This window comes from Scyliorhinus canicula, chromosome 6 (assembly GCF_902713615.1).
Source record: "Scyliorhinus canicula chromosome 6, sScyCan1.1, whole genome shotgun sequence".
NCBI lineage: Eukaryota > Metazoa > Chordata > Chondrichthyes > Carcharhiniformes > Scyliorhinidae > Scyliorhinus > Scyliorhinus canicula.
In genome coordinates, this window is record NC_052151.1 from 75121681 (window position 1) to 75145340 (window position 23660).

The 23660-nt window shown below is 43.6% G+C and overlaps 2 protein-coding genes across 4 annotated transcripts in view; both read left to right on the top strand.

Moving 5' to 3' along the window:
- The window catches only part of usp45 (ubiquitin specific peptidase 45), a 370776-nt gene extending 353586 nt beyond the window's left edge, over window positions 1-17190 (top strand). Inside the window, exons 19-20 of the mRNA XM_038799527.1 lie at window positions 13485-13595; window positions 17072-17190. Coding sequence (XP_038655455.1) covers window positions 13485-13505 — 21 coding nt within the window. The 3' untranslated portion in view covers window positions 13506-13595; window positions 17072-17190. The remainder of the gene's footprint in view (window positions 1-13484; window positions 13596-17071) is intronic.
- The window catches only part of pnisr (PNN-interacting serine/arginine-rich protein), a 39040-nt gene continuing 16328 nt past the window's right edge, over window positions 949-23660 (top strand). Inside the window, exons 1-5 of one of the 3 annotated variants that reach the window (XR_005460947.1) lie at window positions 949-1169; window positions 13485-13595; window positions 17072-17257; window positions 18111-18227; window positions 20511-20652. Coding sequence is in view for 1 of the 3 variants with exons in the window: in XM_038799532.1 (XP_038655460.1) it covers window positions 13508-13595; window positions 17072-17257; window positions 18111-18343; window positions 20511-20652 (649 nt within the window). In the remaining 2 variants the exon portion in view is untranslated. Of the gene's footprint in view, window positions 1170-13484; window positions 13596-17071; window positions 17258-18110; window positions 18344-20510; window positions 20653-23660 lie in introns of all 3 variants that reach the window. The other 2 variants (XR_005460946.1, XM_038799532.1) reach the window with 2 other exon arrangements.

Below are 23660 nucleotides of genomic sequence, written 5' to 3' on the forward strand. Positions count from 1 at the left end.
ACTAAACCAACATGATTTGCCTACGCCAACATGATGGGCCGAAGGACCTGTGCTGTACAACCATGACTTATTTGAGATTCGGAGCATGTATTTGGTAGACAAATTATATTTTGCATTTGGCCAATGGACAAGTTCTTGTTTGACAAGTGGACTGGCAAAACCCAACCCCACATCTTAAGAGATGCCACCATAATTAAACCAACAGAAAATTATCAGGTCCGAATAGTAATAGTGAGAGCTTCTCCTGTTAGATTACATCTATCTGGTGAGTCTGTACGTATTTATTATATGTGGGTCTTCAAACGTCACCTAAACTCAAAACAATAAAATGAATCCTGCCAGCAGTTGAGACTTATTGGGAGAAAAAAATCACCACCACCGTGCACTGGAAGTCACAAAGCAACCATTTATACCATACCCGAGTAGACCAGTTACGACACTCTTATAAGCCAGTTGCTTGTAACCATCAACCGATGAAACCTCCAGAAATAGATTCACCCAGAGATGGCAGCCCTATCTGGACACGGCTAAAAGTTAAAGGGGAGGGTGTGTGTGTGTGTGTGTGTGTGTGTGCGCAGCAGGGCGAATTGCACCTGAAGGTAAAGTTTAGCGCGCTGGACGTTGTTTAGTGGCTCTGGAGAAGTCATAGCGACTGGAAACCGTACACACTTGTTTCTCCCTCCACTGCCAGCCCCGCTGAGCTTTTCCAGCATTTGTTTTGTTTCGGATGTGCAGTATCCGCACTATTTTTCTTTAATTTTAATGTTTACTTTGGATTTTTTTGAGGGGGAGAATTTGCCCGTTAGCCAAATCAAACCCCGTCCTTGACGCCAATTGAAGTGTGAAATTACACTTAGGTAAATAAATGTATTTGGGACCTGCGTTGGTCTCTTGTCCGCCCCCCCCGGGTTCCACCGGGGCTGGCGGGACTCGCTATCGCGAGACGAGCAGGTTTGGGGAGAAGGTGCTCGCGCTGTAGGCTTTGACCGTGCGAAGGGCTTTTGCGTGAGGGCAGGTGGCCCGCGACAGTGCCATCCGCCTCTCGCCGCCATCGCCACTCGGGTGGGGAGGGGTGCTGCTTGTGCTGCTGTTGTTGCCGCCGCCGCCCTTTGTTTCCGGGTCAGGGGTGACGGCGCCATATTGTTGGGCTGGAAGCGAGCGAGTGGGAGGTGAGTGAAAGGAATCGGATTGTGCCGGGGGATTGCAGCCTGCTCCCGGGCAAGGGAGGAGGAGGCGGGGGATCCGCCGAGGTACCGAGCTCGAGCTGCGGCTCCTCGGTCCCCCGCCCGTCCCCGCGGGTGAAGGGCCCCAGCCTCCAGGCTTGATGAATATGGCGTCGGAATCCGGCGGAGGGGAGGGGGTTGGTATGGTACCCGGAGGTGACCTGGGCCGACGGGCATCGGGGCTCTCTTTTCCATTCGGTTGCGATGTTTTTAAACCTTGGAGATGCGGGGAGGTGGTGGCCGGTTCGGACCCGGCAACCCGGGGGTTTTCGTGCTGGAGCTCGGCTGGGCCCAGCCTCTACGGCCTCGGGCCTTCATTAAAGGCAGGCATCAGGCTCCTGCTTATAAATATCGCCCCGCCTGCCCGCCTCGGGGAGAGCCCCTTTTCACCAATATTCCCGTTTCCAGATAAATCCCGCCCCCTTTATCCGTGGTGTCGAGTTCAATCTTGGGAAATGTGATCCCACTTTGTCATATTAGATCGGGAATTGAACAGTTTATTAAATGCCATTCCGTTATTTTATGTTGAAATAAATGTTTATCAAAACGTCACCGCCAGGAGTGCATCGTGTTTAACTGGAAAATTATCACTTTGATAAATGTCGGTGAAATTGAGATTTGTTGAAACAGATTTATTTTTTTAAAGAAGGATCCGGTCTTTGGCGAGATCTGTTTTTCATATAAGTACGCCATTTGCTAATCGTCCATGACGAAAGTAAGCTGCTGACTGTAAATGTATTTTTTTTAACCACATTTAAAAATTATTAAATTCTATCTCAAAATTGATTTTTGCCCCATGGCCTTTTTTGGGGTCAACTCAAGTACCCGATATGTCGAAAACCACCTGGGGTGTCTCCCATATCCATTTTCTTTTGAAAATGTGTGTAGTTTTTCCCAGTGATCCTTACTGAAGCAACTTCTACAGTTGCTGATAAATAAATTACTTTTACAAGGAATCTGGCCAGTAGAGAGAGACACCCCATCTATCTCCGTTCATAGAGATGACCGTACTCCTTGTGCATGGTCTGTGAAAATTCCCTTAAACCTTTAAGAAGTACAGCTCCTTATGTAATTCTAGATTGAGCAGACGCCCAGGAAGGAAAAGGCTGTTAGGAGCAGCTTACCTGCACAGCTCTCGTATACAAGTCTGTTTAAAATCACCCTATCTGTAAGGGTGTTGACTTGCAGTGTTATTTAGGGCTGCCTGGAAATAATTCTCGAGATGAATTTGATCTTCTAGAACTCAGTAATAAACTTGGCAACTATGCCTAGTTCTGTCATCAACTTAAAAGAGTTCACCACACAAAGGTGATTGTTCCAATTCCATGTCACTTTGAGGCCATCTTAATCTGCCTAGTTCCCTGTTTACCACAAATCCATTTTGCAGTCTAGTTCTGGGGTATTCCACATGGGACAAAAGAGGCTCTTAACACGCCACAGCTTTAAACTAGAAACAAAACACTGGGATCCTTTTCCTAAACTACACCAGTCTCAAAGTTATTCGGTTGGCATTTACAAGAATTTCCAGTGAATCAACAGTTGTAACCTATATCTCTGCTATTTCCCTTGAATACCCTTTGAGATCTACTATTGAACAACGCAGTGCACTTGGGGTCACCTAATATATTACAAATCAGTTTCAACAGAAAAAAAGTGACTCCCCCCACCCCCCAACTTAATACCATCTGATACATCATTAACGACATTAAATCTATGATACACTCCCATGTGTATAAAAAACAAAGTTTGTTTTGCTGTTATCCTGAACATAAGCAAGGTCCACAACAAGAGGACCACACTCTTCCTGGGACCTATTTGGATGTAAATTGAGTGGGGTTGCAGTAAAAAGGAAGTGGCTGCGACTCCTTTTGCAGTGAGTTATATTGGTTGGTTCACTTGCAGCAACTACAATTAAGCTGAATATAAGATGTGAAGTGCTTGAACAGCCCTTTTTATTCAATTCATTTTGTTAACTTGCGGAAGCAGCTTAAAAGGTAGGGCAACAGGTCTGGATGTTTTTTTTGGTGGGGGGAATAGAGTACCTCTTTCCACATGGCAGGGCAGTGCTCCATAGCCTAAGTGAAACAAGAGGAATAACATCAACTCTTGGAAGTGTGTTACAGATTCAGAATTTTAGCTATAACGCTGAACACAAATTCAAACAAATATGGCTTTCATTAAAGATGTTCATAACTTAACATTGTGAGAATTTGTGAGCAGTCTCTACCTAATATTTGTACATAAGTAGTTTCCATCGTTTCACTTTGTCTTTAATTAGGCTGCGCCTTGTATATATTTTTGAACATGCATATTGTCTTCTGATTCATATTTTGTTATTTGAAGGGCTTCTCTGGACTAAGAAGGAATCCACTTTAGTCCCAAAGAACTTCTGACCTATTGAGTCATGATAAAACATAGTGAAGGAAATCTGAAATATTTTTTGTCCACTAATAGGCAACCTCTTGCAATAAAATAACTGGAACTGAAATTTTAAAATAAAATTTGTCCCAAGCTATTCTAAACTTGTTGATGTTGCGATGTAAACTCAGCAAGGATTCCCTTTGACACTGAAACATGTCTCTTGATTTTATGATATTTATGAGTAACTGAAATGCAAGTGTTCCTTAGTTATTAAAACCCTCCTATTAGAGATATTGGCGAGATGATGGTACTTAAATTTCTGTTACTGGAAAGCATTATTATATCGGGTTTCACTAACCGAATTAATGTAGCTCAAATTAACTTGTTCTCCTAAATGAAATGTATTTGTATTTTAGCAGTTACAGGATTCTGCAGTTTTTTTTCAACTTTTTGTCCTGAAAGTTGAACAAGTAGGCCAATTGGTATCACTTACTGTTTTGGTTTGTTTCCTTCACAAATGGAAAAGTAAAAGACTGAAAAGGGGGAGAGGAAAAAAATATTTTTAAGCATGTTATGAGAATGGTCAGTGATGTTACAAATCATCTCAGTCAAGTAGCAAACATATCTTTGAAGGTAATGACATCAAAGAACAACAGATGTGTGACTAAGACAGAGAAACCTGAGGAAAATGGAAAAAAAATGGAAGAGATGGAAAATCTAGAAAACTTGGGGATCGGGTTTGAAGTTTAAACAGCGGATGCTGACAAGGTAACTAGACCCAGCAGCCCCAATAGAAAACAGATCAACAGAAAAATACTTGCTAGTGCCTTGTTTTGACACAGGGTCACCCTGTATTCATAAAAACATCAGGCTCCTGCATGCTCTTCCTGGACAACTTAGTAACTCATCCCCCACTACTAGCAACCTTTGCTGTTATTTTTTTTAAATGGGAGCTTATGTTGAAGCTTTGAAATTATTGAAGTTGTTATTCAAACAAAGAGGCTTCAGCATGTCAAGGAAAATGACGGGATATTCTTGAAACTTGGAACTTTTGAGTAGAAGCTAAGAACAGATCGAATGGAAGAGTGTGTGGTTCACAACTTCAGCTGTGTATTTCATTTCCTTTTATAGTAATATGGATGGTCTGGCATTTATTGCAGGTGTAGGGGAATGGATTGGTGTTTTTGTCTGGAGTGAGATGCGCTTTCAGAATACCATGTTCTAGTGGGAAAGGAGGAAATCTGTCCTTCAAGTCACTTTTTTTGACGTTGATGGGACTACTACACTTTTCCAACGCAGTCTAAACTTCAAACCTGTTTGAATTTTAAATCTGACCCCCTAGATTTTCTGTGCTTTGCATCTCTGATTTTCTTGAAATTTCCTTGGGCGCCTCACACGTTGTAGCCGGTCGCATTATCATTTGTTTCTTATTATGCTTTATTTCTTTATGCATTCACCTGAGGAAGGGGCTGTGCTCCAAAAGCTAGTGATGCGAAACAAACCTGTTGGACTTTAACCTGGTGCTAACTGTGCCCACCCCAGTCCAACGCCGGCATCTCCACATTGTTTCTATAATGTTTTTATTATGTGACAGAAATTATTTGTTAAACCATCCTATCGATATTTCTAGTTTGTTTTTATATTTTTCGCTCATCCCTTTTTTCTAATCATGACAGGCCCGTTTCTTATTTTCCATTTCCAAACAAAGGCGCAGACCTGAAATATTCAGCTATCTCAACAGACATTAATTAATCTGTGTGCTTTCAGCTTTTTCTCCTTTTGTATTATATTTGCAGTATTTTGTTTCTTAATTGCTATATCCATGCTTATGCGGGGATGATAAGATCAAAGCCTGAGCATTTTGCAGCTTGTGTGATTTAAAAGATTTTGGGCCATGATGGTGTCTGTTTTGTTCCCCAGCTGTTCTGTTGGTGACTTCCGCCTTTATTCCATGCAACAGGAGCTCTTAAAACTGCTGCATAGAACATAGAACATAGAACAGTACAGCACAGAACAGGCCCTTCGGCCCTCGATGTTGTGCCGAGCAATGATCACCTTACTTAAACCCACGTAACCCGTATACCCGTAACCCAACAATCCCCCCATTAACCTTACACTACGGGCAATTTAGCATGGCCAATCCACCTAACCCGCACATCTTTGGATGTGCTGAAGATTTGTTATTAGCCTAGTGTAGAATTGTCTGTTTTCAACTAAAGTGTTGTGAATGTTTTCAGTTAATGGAAAAACTGACAACGATTGACTAACACAGGTTAAGTTGGTGGGGAACCGAGTGATAAATAGAGTATAATGTGGGGAAGTGTGAGGTTCTTCACTTGATTATAAGAATAGAATTCCTAGAGTGCAGAAGGAGACCATTGAGTCTGCCCAGACCCTCTGAAGGAGCAATCTACCTTGGCTCACTCCCTGTCCTATCCCTGCAACCTAACCTACACATCTTTGGACACTTTAAGGGGGGCAATTTAACATAGCCAATCCACCTAACCTGCACATCTTCAGACTGCGAGGAAACCCACACAGACACGGGAGAAAGTGCAAATCGAAACCAGGTCCCTGGCGCTGTGAGGCAGCCGTGCTAACCACTGCCGCATTGCTGCTCCTGTGGCACAGTGCTAATAGAAAAGCAGAATAATTTAAAAAAGATATGAAACTTTTTGAAGTCGGTATTCAGAGACTGTGGCACACATAGTACTTTTAACACAAAATGTCCCACGGTGTTTAACAGGAGCATTATTTAAAAAATGACATGGAGCTACATAAAACAATATTGGGTCGAATGACAAAACAGCTTGGTCAAAGATGTATGTTTTTGAAGAATGTTTTAAAGGCAGAGAGAGGTGGAGAGGTATAGGGAGGAAATTCCAGAATTTAGGTCCAAGGTGACTAAAGTCGGGTTACCAGTGATGGAGGGATTAAAATCATGGATACTCAGCAGACCCATATTTGATGACTGTAGGTGTCACGGAGGGATGTGGAGATAGGGAGCGGTGAGGGATTTGAAATCGAGAATGAGAATCCTGAAATAATATTTTTTGACCAAGGCTCAATGTAGGTAAAGTGGGAAAGTAGGTGAATGGGACTTAGTGCGAGTTAAAACAGTGGCAGTTGAGTTTTAGATGACCACAAGTTGACGTAGGGTAGAATGTGGGTCTGGACCAGGTACATTAGAATAGACATGTCGAGACATAATGGAGGCATGAATCAGTATTCCAGCAGCAGATGAGCTGAGATGGGAAAATATGAGCGATATTACAGAGGGAGGAATAGGTGGTGTTAATAACGCAAATATGTGATCAGTCGCTCGTCTCCGAACCAAATATGACATGGAGGTTGCGAACAGACTGGTTTAGTCTCTGATTGTTGCCAGTGAGAGGGATGAAGTTGGTAGTGAGGAAATGGAATTTGGTGTAGGAACTGAGAAAACAATACTTTCCGTCTTGGAAAGTTCTGCTCGTTCAGTACCAGGTGTTAGATAAGCACTAGAGAGGTGGTGGTGAGGTAGAATAAGTAATGCAGAAAGTTAGCACGCAGGTACAGAAAGCAATTAGGAAGGGAAATGGCTTGTTGGTGTTTAGTGCAAGGGTCTGGATTACAAGAATAATTGTACATGGCTTTAGTGAGATCATACCGAGGGTACCGTGTGCAGGTTTGGTCTCCATATCTAATGAAGCATATGGTTTCTTTGGAGGTAATACAGAGAAGGTACATTAGATTGGTTTGTACGATGGCAGCCTAAGTAAATTGGGCCTCTGTTCCGTGGAGCTTAGAAAATGAGAGATTATCTCATTGGCACCTCCAGAATTGTGAAGAGATTTGTCAGGGCAGATGCCGAGAGGTTGTTTCCTCTGGCTGGGGATTCTGTAACCTGGGAACAACCTCGATACAGGGCTGATCATTTTGTAGAGCTGAGAAAATCTTTAATTCAGCAGGTCGTGAATCTTTGGAATTCTTTAACTCAGAGTGTGTGGATGCTTACCGTTGAGTATATTTAAGGCTGGAGTAGGAAGATATTTGAATCCAGGGAATCAACAGGTATAGGCAGGAAATTAAAGCAGAAGATCATTCATGATTTTTATTGTTGATATTCTTATGAAATTAAAATCTCTCAAATATCTCCATGAACATTAATCCTGCTTTGATTGTACAGGTAAGTGAAATCTAGTACTTGCATATACTGCCTCTCCTGTCCTGAAGATGTCTTCGTACTTTACAGCCAATCAGTTGTTTTAAAAATGGAGGAACTGTTGCTTTAGAAATGTTACGGAATTAAACCCTCTTCTATTCAAAAAGGGGAGACTAAATATGTATCTGGAGTAGAATTTTGTGAAAAGGTTGTGAGCTTAATGAAGATGTTTTGAGTTTTCTTCAAAGAAAACATGTTTCCAAATGCTTTGCATTTGATCTTGCATGCAAGAGTACATGAGGAGTAAATAATGGGATATTTCTTGCGATTTCTGAAGAAAATAAACACCGGCATTCAAATCAGTAATTTGGTCATGTTAAGACTGTGTACAATTCATAATGTGAACTTTTGCCAACTTATTTTAAATTATTGGGAATTGTGTAATTGCTCTCTGCTCCCGAGAGGAAAATCCATTAGAACTACTGTATATCTAATCCTTGTAACCTCCATTACACAGGTTTCAATCATAAGAATGGTGTTGATTTGTACTTTTTTATGACTACTTGAATGAAATTACCTGAATACAATTCCTAAACTATCATTAAAATCTCAATATTTATAACAATATAATAATTAATTTATTCAGTCAGTCAATGTAAAGCGTGGCCAATCCATCTACCCTGCACATCTTTGGGTTGTGGGGTGAGACCTACGCAGACATGGAGAGAATGTGCAAAACTCCACACCGACAGTGACTCGGGGCCAGAATCGAACCTGGGTCCTCATCGCCGTGAAGCAGCAGTGCTAACCACTGCGCTGCCGTGCCGCCCTTCTCTGATTTTTAACCCTGGTCTAATGACTTTAGTAGACAACCATTGGGAGAGGAACATCGAATTCTGTTTTTAATATAAATTTTAAATTCCAGGATTCTATTGGTTATCGTGGCCTATAATTGTCCCATTTCTCTGAAAAACACAAATTAGTGGTTTGTCTCATCTTGGTCAATTCCTACCCCTAAAATTTGCAATCCCCTTCTCAGCCAGATATTGAAGAGTTGATTCGCACAGCATCACTGCTTTAGCCTGGAAGCTGCACTACTTTGGTCAAAAATAATTCCTAATTCTTCCTTGTGACCTGATCATTTTAAGTGTGTAGCCCCAAGATTTGAATTCAAACATCAAAGAAGCCTTTCTAAATCTACAGCATCAGTTGCCCCCCCCCCCCCCCCCGAAACGGCGTACTTGGGGTGTACGCTGCGCCGATTATCCATCGCCTGAGGCCCACCCCATTATTTTCCGTCCCCGATTGGCTGAATTCCTGAAGGCGTGTTTCTAATGTGGTCCTGCCGTTCGGGAAACTCGCGAGCCGGCTGCGGACTGAGTCCGCAGTCGTCACAGTCGCGGACGGGCCAATCGGAGGTCAGGGGGGGCCTCATTCGGGACTGGGGGCTATGTGTGCAGGCGGTCCAGGTCCGACAAGTGGCCGATGAGGGGCACTATTTTGGCGGTCCCGGTTCGTGGGTTGAGTCCGTCATGGAGCACGGCGTGGCCGCTGGAGGCCACTGCCGTGTGCATGCGCAGCCTCTCACCCGGACGTCTGGGGCCGGGGGGGGCATATCAGCAGCTGGAGCTGCGAGCACCACGACAGCTGCCTGCTAGCCCCCAGCAAGACTGTGAATCTGTGGCCTTTTGATGCCAGTTTTCCTGGCGTAAAAACCACAGTTTTCACGACTGTGGGGGAAATTGTCCCAAAAACTGAGAATCCAGCCCCTTGTCTCACCTTCCTGAGTCCCCTCCAGTACAAAGACCATTATGCAGGTTGGGTGTCTAGTATTCCAGAAGTGGCTTCAGCAGTTACTCCTTAAGATCACAACTTCTTTTGTATTTACATCAGATTCCCATAGTGCATTCCAGTATTTAATCAGTTTGAACACTGCTAACGTTTTGAGTTTTCAAATCATATACAAAAACGGCATAATCGTTTTTGATAATATGGAAGAAACAATTGTTAGACTTTTTAAGTAGGGACCATCCTGTCCCCTTACCAAAAGAGAAAATGCTGGAAAATCTCAGCAGGTCTGGCAGCATTTGTAAGGAGAGAAAAAAGCTAACGTTTCGAGTCCAGATGACCTTATGTCAAGCCCTTGCACTCTGCCAGCCAACATTGCATTTTGCCCAAGGTACCGTCGCTCACGAACAATGCCTTGTTCAGCCCAATCTAATTGTGGGTGATTGCACTGATTTTTTTGTCTTTGGCTGAAACTTGGCTTACAAGTAGTTACACCTCACCACATATTGTAACCTCCATGCCAAACCCAATCTTACCCACAATATTGCCAAACCATTGTAAGATGTTGGTGCATAAGTTGACCTTTTGAAGCCTCCAAAATGCCCCCAAAACAGGTCAACTTACACAGCAAGTATAAAAGTGAATTGCAGGCTTGGCTTTCAGCCATTTTGAAATGTCATTGGTATCCAATGCAAAGAGTGGATTTGTATTAAACTCTTGAGCATCTTTGCAACACCACTTTTATCGCTTGCTTGATCCCTTGAACTTGGTTATAAGGTACCGGTAAGTAAAAAATGCATTTGTGAGGTCCAAAATAATAATAATCTTGATTTGTGTTGCAAGTAGGCTTACATTAACACTGCAAATTGAGGCAGGCTGCTAAAATGAGTTTCGCATGTTGTGGCTGAAAAGGGAGTTCGGCTTGCAGCCAAGTATATATCAAAAAAAAATTTTGGGGGGGGGGGGTGGAAGAAAAATGGGGCCATCTTGTGTGCCACAGTTTGCAGTACATCTCATTCTCTTTTCCTCTGCAGTCACTGTCCCTTCATGCACCTCATTATTTTCCATTCTTTTTGCGTCCTTTTAAAATCCTAATTTTATCATCCTTCCCTTCCTATCAACCCAAGTTTCTCCGAGGTATCATATCTCAGCTTCTGCAGGGAGAAAGTCCTTGACCTCATAATTTCAGTCTCCATTTCTGCTCCTTTCACCGTCTTTGAAATCACTATCCTCCGTCAACCTTCCATATAAACTCTTGCCCGTGTTTTAACTTTGCCATGACATCTCTACCCATGGTCTCATTCATTGAGGCTATCTCCAACCACCTTCTTGTATCAGTTGCCCACCCTGAGTTGCTTGCAGCTACACTTAGAAATTCCCAATTGCCTTAAGGGTATCTAGTGGACAACTAGGTTAGTTTTCCATCATTACATCTGGCTGAATTATGTCAACCTTTACTGGGTCTGGCTAAAGTCACTATGTCCAGATCATTCTGAATGAAAAAGAGAGCAACCAGTTCTTTCCAAGTCGGGCACTTCCTTAAACCCCTTCTCACTACTGACTCTAGTAGTTAATGTAAGAAGCTCATAGATTTTGTTTCTAACACACATTTATTTAGTTGCTTCCTTGTTCAATAAATGTAAACCACGTTGCTCGTTTTTCTTCCTCTCTTGCCTCTGAGATTATCTCAGAACTGATGAAGAGTCACATACTTCAAGGCTGGCATGATAGCAGAGTGGTTAGCACTGTTGCTTCATAGGGGCCGGGGGTTGATTCCCAGCTTGCGCCACTGTTTGTGCGGCGTCATAAGTTCATTAAATATTGAAGCAGAATTAGGCCATTCAGCCCATCGGGTCTGCTCCACCATTCTATCATGGCTGATATGTTCCTTATCTGCCAACCTACAATGTTACAGACCAAGAGTTGGATTGCAAAACCAACAGAGCACCAGCTCCCTAAGTTTGCAAGTTCTCCCCGTGTCTGCGTGGGTTTCCTCCAGGTGCTCCGGTTTCCTCCCACAAGTCCCAACAGACGTGCTTGTTAGGTGAATTGAGCATTCTGAATTCTCCGTCAATGTACCCGAAGAGGCGCCGGAGTGTGGCGACTAGGGGCTTTTCATAGTAACTTCATTGCAGTGTTAATGTAAGCCTACTTGTGACATTAATAAAGATTATTATTATAAATGCCTCTTCTTTCTCTCTCCACAGATGCTTTCTGACTTGTGAGCATTTCCAGCTTTTTCTGTTCTTATTTTATCTAGCAAATTTTCCTTTTAAATAATTTAAGTTTCCATTTTTACCGTAACTTTAATATGGGCCTAACAGAAGTCGGAATTATTTGTGGTCCAGATGCATTTCTACTCCTTGTCCTTGATCTCTTTATCCTTTGACGTACTTGACCACACCATCCTTCTCATCAACAAACAGCTCTCATGTATGTGCTGCTGAAACCCAACTCTCGCTCTCCACCACCTCTCTTGACCTCTTCACTGCTTGTCCAACATGCAGTCTCAGATGAATCTCAAATACCTGTAGCTAACTGTTGTGACAACTGAAGCCATTGCCTTTTAACCCTGACACAAATGTGTACCCCTGCCATTATCGCCAATATTGTTCTCAGCAAATACTCTTGCTGAACTATTCTGTTTGCAACCTCAGTGCCTAATTTAACACTGAGCCAACTTCAGACCCATCTCTATACCCTGTTCAATACAAAGATTATCTAATTCCATCTGGTCAATTTTACCCAATCCCCTGCATCCACTCACCCACCATCACCAAATTGCTGAAACCTTCATGGGTGCCTTTTGTCAACTTCAAGCTTGACTTGACCTAATTTCCACCTCCAGCCTCTAAACTCAACTGTAGCAGCTCATCTCCAATCTACACCAGTCGCCCCTCACCTCTTATCACTAACCAACAATGGCTTCCAATTCCCCAAAAACATAAATGTAACATTTTCACTTTTTTTAATGTGTCCGCATGACCTTGCGCACTCTATTTTTGTAACCTTTTCCAATGCTGCAACTCCCTAAAATCTGGTCCTTTTTTTCCCAGCCTTTTTTGCATTCTGTCACCTTTCACCCCATCATGGAGGCTGTGTCCTCAGTGCCTTAGACTCCGTTTTTATATAATTCCTTCTCTGTGCCCTCCATTTGTCCACTTCCTTATCTTCCTTTAAGATGACTTGAAACACTCTCTTTGACCAAGCTTTTTATCACCACTTCAAATGTCTCCTTTTGGTTAGATGTGCATTGTTTTCACCAGTATGTGTGTAGGAGGTTTTCTTTTGGATTATTTTCCACATTAAACTAATAATGGAAATTTCAGCAACGTCCTGACAGTGGGGCAACACGGTAGCACAGTTGCTTCATAGCTCCAGGGTCCCAGGTTCGATTCCCGGCTTGGGTCACTGTCTGTGCGGAGTCTGCACGTTCTCCCCGTGTGTGCGTGGGTTTCCACCGGGTGCTCCGGTTTCCTCCCACAGTCCAAAGATGTGCCGGTTAGGTGGATTGGCCATGCTAAATTGCCCTTGGTGTCCAATAAGGTTGGGTGGGGTTCTGGGTTACAGGGATAGGGTGGAGGTGTGAGCTTGGGTAGGGTACTCTTTCTCGGTGCAGACTTGATGGGCTGAATGGCCTCCTTCTGCACTGTTTTAAACAAAAAATTCAATAAAGGTGTTTTTTTTAAAAAATTCTATAAAGGTGCCACAAGTTATTGTTGAAATTGATGGTCACGGTGAGTTGTCTGCACTATTGTTTTATAAAGGTGTTAATTTAAAATAAAGTGTTGCTGCTGAACAGTATTTCATTTGTTTTTAACAGGTGCCCCTTGCCAGTGTATTAAGTCCCCTTTAGCAATTTAATCAGTTGAAAACACTGCACCTATTTATATTGCAGGGTACACTTGTGCAGTTGCTCATTTGTTGAGGCCTTGAGGTAAAATATTATGAACTATTTTGTTTTGTAGCTTTTCAACATTTGCAGTTGAAGATGTGGGATCAAGGTGGTCAACCTTGGCAGCAATGGCCTTTAAGCCAACAACAGTGGATGCAGTCATTTCAGCAACAACAAGATCCAAGTAAGTTTCCATAAATTAAATTAGCTCAGTATTGATTTATAAATTAAGTGCTGAAGTTACCATTAATGTCAGATGTTAATTGATGTTGTGGCGTTGCCAAGAACAAATAAATTCTAAGTAAGTATGCCTTAAAGTTCTGCCAATATAATAATTTGTCACTAGACCAGTGATCTTCAAAGTCAGGTGGGACGTGGGCGTGTGTTGGTAGGATTGCGGAACCGTCCGTCGTGACGCTCCTGATTGCGCAAAATCGTGCGCAGCAGCCGGCTTTTAACTATGCCGGCTGCGAACGGCCTTATTACCATATTTTTAAAAAATGCGGCCGCACTGTGCTTGTTTTGCGCATGCACACCGATGAGCGGGCACGCATGCGCAGTGCGGCCGCATTTTTTTTATATGGTCAAAAGGCCGCTCGCAGCCAGCATAGTTAAAAACCGACTGCTTCCCGCTCTGCCCGGTTCGGAAGTGCTCGGTTCTTCTCGACGAAGCTAAGGCTGAGTTTCCCCCCAGCGACTAGCACCATCGGACCACCCGCAGAGATCCAGTGCCATGGCCTCCACCTCAGAACTTGCCTGTATCTACAGTGCGCGCATCCTTTGCGACGACGAGGTCACCGAAGACGAACTCAATGCCCTGATTAAAACAGCTGGTGTGACAATTGAGCCTTTTGGCCTAGCCTGTTTGCCAAGGCATTGGCTAATATTGACGTCAATCGTCTGATCTGCAACGTTGGTGCTGGTAACAGTGCCCCAGCTGCTGCAGCGGTTGTTTCCACCGCTGCCCTGTTGCTGCTGAAGAGAAAAAGGAAGAGAAGAAACGGGAAGAATCTGTAGAGTCTGACTATGACATGGGCTTTGGTCTCTTTGATTAAACGTGCCGTGCAACAACATTGTTACAATTTACAAAAAATAAATAAAAATTGAATATAAAAGCCAGCTGCTGCGGCTGAAGACAGTGAATTTGCGCTATCGGAGTCACAGAAGATTAAAAAAAAAATTCTATGTAACCTTCCTGCCTGAGGGAGGCAGAGAGTAGGTCACGGCCCCCGAATGTCACCATCATGTGCTTTGGGCGCGATTGATGGTATTGATCCCCCCCCCCAGTACCTTCCAATGGATTCAATATATAAATAAATCGTCTGCATACAGCGAGATCCTATGCCCCCCTGCACCCACACTATCCCCTGTCAACCCCTTGATGCTCGAAGCACCATTGCCAATGGTTTTATCGACAAGGCAAAATGCAGCGGGGATAGTGGCATCCCTGCCTCGTCCCACGATGAAACCTAAAATACCCCAAATTCACCCAGCTCACCCGTACACTTGCTGCCTGCGCCTGGTACAACAAACGGACACAATCCACAAACCCCTGTCCGAACTGCCCCAGCACCTCCCACGAGTAGTCCCATTCTACCTGTGCAGAGACCTTCGCAGTATCCATAGAAACCACTATCTCCACAATTCATTCTTCGTGGGCCATCATTATAACGTTTAACAAATGCCTAATATTTGCCGACAGATGCCTTCCCTTTACAAATCCCGCATGTGGGCATTGCTGGCTAGGTTAGTGTTTATTGCCTGTCTAAAATTGCCCATGAGAAGGTGGTGGTGACCTATCCCTAATTGCCCATGAGAAGGTGGTGGTGACCTATCCCTAATTGCCCATGAGAAGGTGGTGGTGACCTATCCCTAATTGCCCATGAGAAGGTGGTGGTGACCTATCCCTAATTGCCCATGAGAAGGTGGTGGTGACCTATCCCTAATTGCCCATGAGAAGGTGGTGGTGACCTATCCCTAATTGCCCATGAAAAGGTGGTGGTGACCTATCCCTAATTGCCCATGAAAAGGTGGTGGTGACCTATCCCTAATTGCCCATGAAAAGGTGGTGGTGACCTATCCCTAATTGCCCATGAAAAGGTGGTGGTGAGCTGCCTTCCTGAACCGCTGCAGTCCATGTGCTTTAGGTACAGCCGCAATGCTGTTAGGTAGCCGCCTTCACTCTCTCGCACACCCCCCTCATCCGCCAACAAACCCACATCTAACCTCCATTGCTGCAGTTGGGCCTCTCCACATACCACCAGCAAATCCATCCTTTGTGGCGCATGGTCTGAGACCATGATCACCAAAAACTCTGAATCAGCTACCCCCATCAAGAGCGCCTTATTCATGCAAATAAAGTAAATCCGGGAGTATGCCCGACACACATGCGAAAAATAGGTGAACTCCTTCACCCTCAGCCTCCCAAACCTCCATGGGTTCATGAACCCCCTGAACTCCCCCGCCACCTCTGAAACATTCAATGACCTCGGACACGACCGGTTCAGCCTCGGATCCAGGAACATGTTAAAATCGCCCCCCCCCCATTATCAGCCAGTGTGTGTCCAGATCTGGGATCTTCCTTCATACCTGCCTCATGAAATCCACATCCCAATTTGGGGCATAAACAGGTGTTTCCTCCAGCTTCCCACTAACCATCACATATCTGCCCCCCCCCCCCCCCCCCCCCCCCCCCCCCAGGGGTTCGGCTACACTACTGCCAACCTAGAAGGCCACTTTCTTGTTGACCAGCATCGCCACTCCCCTTGTCTTCCTATACAACCCATCCCTTCCTCAGCCTCGTCTGATCTCCCACCTTGAAGTGCATCTCCTGAAGGAACACAATGTCCGCCTTCAAACTCCTCAAGTGTGTGAAAAGGGCCGACCGTTTAACCGGCCCATTCAATGTTTAACTGGCCCATTCAACCCCTACACGTTCCAACCACCGAGTCAGATGGCTCCCTGCCGATGAGCATTGCCCCTTTAGCCAGCCCTCGTCTCGCTCTTTTCTGGGCCCACCCTAAAATGTCTGCCACCATCCCTCCTTAACCAACTCCACCACACCAACCACACCCATGTCAGCATTCTCCATCTCTCACTCTCCCCCTCCCCCATTATCAAACAAAGAATCAATACACTCCCTTCTGACAACCTCCCACTTCACTTCTGTTAACTCGCCCAACCAGCAAGCATGGTGACCCCTGTCCGGAGTCTCTGACTACCTGTATTCTCTCTTTCCCCCCCCCCCCCCCCTTCCAAACCACAAACATACAAGAAAACACAAAAGGCACACCCGTCCTCCCCCCTCCCTCGTCGTAACCCTCACCAATCCACCCACCCTTTATGCTCACACTCACAAAACACCACTTCAAAGTTCGATGTCCTCATACTCCTCCCAGTCCATAATAGTCTCTCATTAAGTCTCGTCGTCTCCGGCGAGTCAAAATAAAACTCATGCTTCTGGTGCGTGACCCACAATTGAGCGGGGTACAAACCCCAAACTTCACCCCCTTCTTGTCGAGGGCCACTTAACCACAATGTTAGAGCAACCATGAATTCTATTATAACATGTGAAAAATAACAAGTTCTGTTTACCATTGTAGGGTTACACATGTGTCAGATGTATTGAATTGTATTTGGATTGAAAACTCTTTTTTTCAGGTCAGATTGACTGGGCAGCATTAGCGCAGGCATGGATTGCACAAAGAGAAGCCTCCGAGGAATCTGTAACAGCACAGCCGCCTGTCATAATAACCAATGGACAGGCAGTACATAATATTGAAAATAGTCAAGATAATCATGGAAATTTTCCAGGCGATCCTAATTTCAACAGAATTTGGGAACCAGGTTTGTATTCATCACTTTGCATACAAATTTTATTTACTTGGGAGTCAATTGAATTGCCCTAAGTTAAGCTGCTAGTACATTCCCTCTCCCACCCTAATTCACGGAACCAGTCTTCCTGCTTGCTGAACGATACCTTATAAGATTTGCTTGAATTCCCTTCCTATACTTATAGGGTTACAATAACTTTTTCCCAACACTGTTTCACCATGACTGGTTGTCATCCTAAAATGTATTTTATTTACATCTGGCATATTCTAATCAAGCTATCTTTAGTTCTTCCTGAGTTCTATAAATATTGACCTCTGGAGTTGTGTTTACATTTTTTCAAAAATCCGCCTTTTGCCTTTGCCCAGCCACCCTATGTAGTTCCCAGTTGTGATAGGTTTTTAAATGTTTTCACCTGTCGCTGCCTGGATTCATGTTCCCAGCCAAGAGACTGGATCACCACAAACCCTCCAATTTTATCTTTGACAATCACAGGGCCTCTCTATATTCCCTAAGGCCAAGGTTTAAAAGTCACATGGTTCCCAGGTCATGGCCAGAAACCCAAGTGGAGGCACATTTTGCCAGCTGTAAGTTCAGCATTCTGTGGTTGGTAAAAATACGCAGCAGAGAGAGAAATTCCCCCAATTTTTTTTTTAAAGCAAAATTTTGTTTTCAGGTTTTCAGAACTAAATCTGGAAAAGGCGTGATAGAGGAGAATACTGGGGAACATTAAATATTAATACTTCAAAATCCGTATCCAGAGAGAAATTCAGTGATTAAAACATATAGCCACGTTTGTCAACTTTTTTCAGTCCATCTTGTGAAGATCTTGAAAATTGTGCTGAATTTCAATTTCTATACTTACCAGACTGGGGAATGCAACACCATAGACCACCCCCTCCACCACCAGAACAGCAGCAGTGGATACCAACCCCAGCCCCAATGGACATAGTCCCTCCATCAGAGGACAGTAGCCAGGACAGTGGTGAGTTTGCACCAGACTCTAGACGTATGTTCAATCAAGTCAATAACAACAATTTTGGAGGAGCACCAGAAAACTTTGGAATGGGATCAGTGCCGGTCAGCCAGTTTGATTATCAGGTAAATTTGTTTAATGTAGTTTCATTTTTGGTGTCTATTTTATAACCACTTCTGTTGCAGCTGCAATAATGCTGCATTATTTTGGAGGGGCATTAAAAATCACAGGAAGTTTATTTTTGTAATGAGGATAATTAGCATCACAGTTAGGCACATTGCTCCAAAACACTGCATGGTTTATTTCATTTCCATCTCACTACATACTTTGGGGTATTCCTTTCCATTGTTTATGCAAAAAGGAAGGTGACTAGGTAGTATATTATTCTAATAACATTTACAGTAAATGTGTCCAAGAACAAGAATTAAGGTGGGAGCCTTGGTGTCTGCAAGTTTTTAAGTTGAGTTATTTGATTTGAATATTAATTAGGGTACAGGAACTTGGTTCTATGAGTTAATTACATATTGGCCCTTTAAAGACCAATACATATTCTGTTTGTAGATTCCAAACCATACCAATCAAGTGGTAGTCAATTTTGATGATTTCAGTTGATGGTAAATATTATAAAGTAAATGGGCAAAGCATGAAGAGGCTTTTGCCTAGAGTTCAAAACATACGTGTAAAACAGCTGACTTTCTCATCGGAAGGAGCGCAAACATTTATTTGCAACCCGAGGGCACAGATTTAAGTTTATCGATGAAAGAGCCAGAGGGAAAATAAACATGATTTTTTATTTTACCCATATTACCTGGAATGCACTATCTGACAGGATGGTGTAGACAGATATAATAATGAGTCAAAGGGGAATAGTTCAATGGGGGAATGGGACTAATTCAACAGTCCGTCAAAGAGCTGGCACAGGGAAAGCACGTTGGCGCAGTGGTTAGGACTGCTGCTTCACAGTGCCAAGGTTCCAGGTTCGATCCCGGCCCTGGTTCACTGTCCATGTTGAGTTTGCACGTTCTCCCCCATGTCTGCGTCCCCACAACCCAAAAGATGTGCAGGGTAGGTGGATTGGCCACGCTAAATTGCCCCTTAATTGGAAAAAATGAATTGAGTACTCTAAATTTTAAAAACAAAAAGAGCGGACACAAATTCAATTGGCTGTGTGTTCTTTGCTGTATGATTCTATATGTGGCACACTTTTTACCCAATACCCCCTCAAGGTGCTTCACATTGGTATTATTAAACAATATCTGACATTGAGCCATGTAACAAGCTATTAGGACAGATGAACCAAACATGGCCAAATGGATAGGTTTTAAGGAGTGTCTTAAAGGAGGAGAGAGAGACGGAGATGGTGAGGTAGAAGTAGGGGGTCTTGATGAAGGATAATATATGGTCAAGAGAAGCTCACTTCAGGACTAAATACACCGCCAAGTCATTGTCAGGCATGTTTTCCCTCGGGCCAAGGAAAGGAGTGGTGGCCAGCGAAAAACGTTTGTGATAGGATCCCAGAACAATGGTTTCAGTCTTCCCAATATTTGGAATAGATTTCTGCTCATCTCGCATTGGATATCAAGTGATGTGACAAGAGCGGATTGGAGGTTCGCGAGGTGATGTTGAGGTAGAACTGAGTTGTCATCAGCATACAATACACAAGGAACCTCATTTTGTTCAGCATCTTGTCATTGAACACTTGTTTAGCAGCTCTTTATTCTGAGGCTCTTTCATCCATGATATATACTGCAAATTTATTTTTCGCTTTAGGTTCCGTTTCTAGAATTCACATTAGGCTTTAATGGATCGTCTTAGAAGTCATCCATGTGCAGTATGATTTTGAAAGCAAAAGTTTATTTAATTCACAGTATATCTTAAAAATACATTTTAATCATTGGTTGATTTTTGTTACTTTTTCGTGAATATCTGCCATAACTTCAACAGGTGTCTACTGGCATTAGTCCGGCAGCAAGTATACTAGGTCCCAGCCTTGCAGCCAACTTTCCAGATGATATTTTTCAGAGGCAGGAATTGACAGCGAATCAGAATTCCAATGCATGAACCTTTCCAATTGTTAAGACCAGCTGAAACATTGGTGGTGGTGGGTCCATTTGGGTATTCAGGTCAGGATTGAGGTTTGGACACCAAAATATCAAATACTTCTGCAGAGACCTTCTCAGCTCAGCACACTTGGGTTGGGTTAGCTGTGTAAAAAAAGTTGGTACATTCAATGGGAGATTAAGATGTATGAATTAGCTCATGCGATAAGTACGCAATATTTTACACCTACAGCATGGAGCAGCTTTTGGCCCTCCTGGGGGATTTCATCCACCTTATTGGCAACCTGGGCCGCCACCTAATCGTAGAGATAGGACCTCTTACAGAGATCGCCCACGCTCACCCATATCAGTAAAACAAGACCCTCCTGCACTTGGTGAGTTGTATTTTCTGCCAGTTTGTACCTTTGTGTGAAGCATTTGTCTTTATTTCAGTAGGGGGGTAATTGAACAATTCATTCTTGTTACTATTGAAATTAATTATATAGCCGGTTTCTATTAAACCTCTTGGCTGTATTGTAACCTTGTTGCAGGTATTTGCATGATTGAAGATATCGAGATTATGGGATATCTGTGCTATAATTTCTTGGTCTCTGATTTTGCAATATTATTGTTGATGGATTTTGGGGGATTGTAGTCCAGCGCCTTTTCGATCATTTAACAGTAAGAGTACTATCTCTGAATACCTTCCTGAACTCAGCCACAGCTTTCAACAGAAAACATTTGCTAGAGATATTGCAATCTCAAAATGCTTGCTGCTTGGTATTTTTAATCTTTTTATGTGTTTAATGTTATAAATTTCAGTATTAAGTTGATCGACATAGTGAGACACCAGCATACGGATCAAAAATACCATTGGCTTCACTTCTTGTTATTGATAGCTGTATTCTGTCTGCCCACCTTTGGAACTTCATGGTCGTTAATGTATGTTCTTAACTTCCTCATAATTGGAAGGTTTGAACCAATCAGTTGCAAGTGCAACACAATTTGCTTAAAAAGTGCACACAAGAAAAAAACACCCTACCCTCCAGGATGTCCTCGGGTCTCCACAAATTTAGATTAATTTTCTGCCTACTGCTGCAGGCAGCCTGGGAAAGGGGAATGAATGATTTCCATTTTCTTTGAACATGTTTGTTAATTAATTATAAAAATATTAGAGTTGGCAGACTGTTAGACCGGTCAGCATTGGAAGCAGGTCTTGTGATGAAAATATCCATGACTATGTCCAACCTGTTCTATAACACACAGAAGACTGTTTGAGCAAACTGTTCTTTGTATTTATGTACTACACCGGCCTTTTCACCGCAAACTGATTTTTGCTACTCCCGTATGTCTCTATTCCCTATTCGTTTGCATCAAGTGTCAAACAAATAGGGCTGGATTCTCCATTATTGAAACTACGTCCCGCAAGCCGGCGTCAAAACGGTGGAGCTTTACTCCTGAAATTCCTGCAAAAAAGTGGAACGAATTCATAGCCCTGCAGGGGGCTAGCAGGGTGAATCCCTGATCACGGAGTGAATCTCTCAGTTTTTGCTGCAGGTGTGCTCCATGTCGGACTCTGACCGCGGAGCCAGACCAAAGAAAGAGACCCCCTGACCCTCAAACCTCGCACGATAAATCCCCCCCCCCCCCGGTCTCCGATCCTCCCCCCCCGACCGGGGCGGCCCGCAGACGGAGTCCACAGGCACCACGCGAGCATCCTGACCGGCAATAGCAGGTGCGTTTGATGCCATTGGGAAATCGGCCGGTCGGGAGCAGAGGATTGCTGAGCGGGCGTCTGGCAATGGCCCCCGGTGGTGCGGCATACTCCCCGGTGTCGTCGATTTTCGGTACCCGGAGAATCGCCGAACTGGCATTTGGGCCCAATTTGAGCGTCAAACTGGATTCTCCGCCCCAGCACCAGGCGTGGTTTCGGTGTCGTGCTGCAGAGTATCCAGCCCATAGTTTTTGGTATGCTTGGTAGGGATCACGTCGCAGTGCATTCCACCTTCTTGTGATTCTCTATAAAGAATAATCTCTGTGTAAAGGCATTTCACCTCGTTTCATTTATTTGATCTCTTGGTGGCTAGCCTTTAATTAAGTGCTCCAACACCCAGCCCTTGCTTGACTCAACAAGTATAAATTGTTTCTCTACATTCAGCCTATCAAACCCCTTTCCAGCTTGAAAGGCACTGATCAAGTTTACTCATTATTTTCTTCTTCAAAGGGAAAAGCCCAACTTGTTTCACAGCTGAGCACTTCCTCTCTCTTATGATCTCCCTACATGTATATATCTCCCATCTAATAGCTCACTTAAAAATGTTTATATGAATACTACATGAATGTTGCTGAAAGAAGGATGCTGTCAAAGCTTTTCACCTTGCACTCATCAGGGCAGACAGAAAAATGGCCAATTCTGATGCGTTTCCTCCCACATCCCAAAGATGTGCAGATTAGGTGGACTGGTCATGATAAAATTGTCCCTTGGTGTCCAGGGATGTGCAGGTTAGGTGGGGTTACAGAGATAGGGCAGTGGAGTGGGCCTTGGTATGATGCTCTGAGAGTCGGTGCAGATTCGATGTGCTGAATGGCCTCCTGCACTGTAGGGATTCCATCGCTTCTAGAGGAGCAACAATTCGTACTGTATGAGAAAGGGATGCTGATTCGTTGACAAGTCAGCTTTGATTGGTTGAGATGTTGCCATGGCAAATGCATCAGGATGCTATTGCCCACCATGCTTTTGTTTGCCCAAAATAGTACAATTCTGGACATATTCCTTTTGCCTGCAGAGTCCCTGCATATTAATATATGTAGCTTGTAGCAAGAATAAGTTATATTGCGATTCCAACTTGGTTATTAGTAATGTAATTCTTTAAACACTTGGGCTTGTTCAGCAAATGCTACCCAATCGTGGAATCAAATCTAACGTTAGACCTTGTTCTGAGTGATGTTCTATGAATGAAATGAAATGAAAATCGCTTATTGTCACGAGTAGGCTTCAATGAAGTTACTGTGAAAAGCCCCTAGTCGCCACATTCCGGCGCCTGCCCGGGGGGGCTGGTACGGGAATCGAACCGTGCTGCTGGTCTGCTTGGTCTGCTTTAAAAGCCAGTGATTTAGCTCAGTGAGCTAAACCAGCCCCTATGCCGCAACATTCTAGCAGCGTGAAGTGGCTAGCTTCACCTGTGGCTCAAATTTTGAGATGCTTTATCCTCCAGAGTAATCTAGGGTAGACTGGATACTTTTCAGGTCTAAAAGTGACAACACAAGTGCTGTTTTTCACCAACTCGTGTTGCCATTAAGTCAAAAAGCATTCTCTACCACCCAAATGAGTAATATGTGTGAATTTGAGTGCCAGTGTGATGTCAGATATGCTGGCCATATGTCTCAATTACTGCCAGATCGT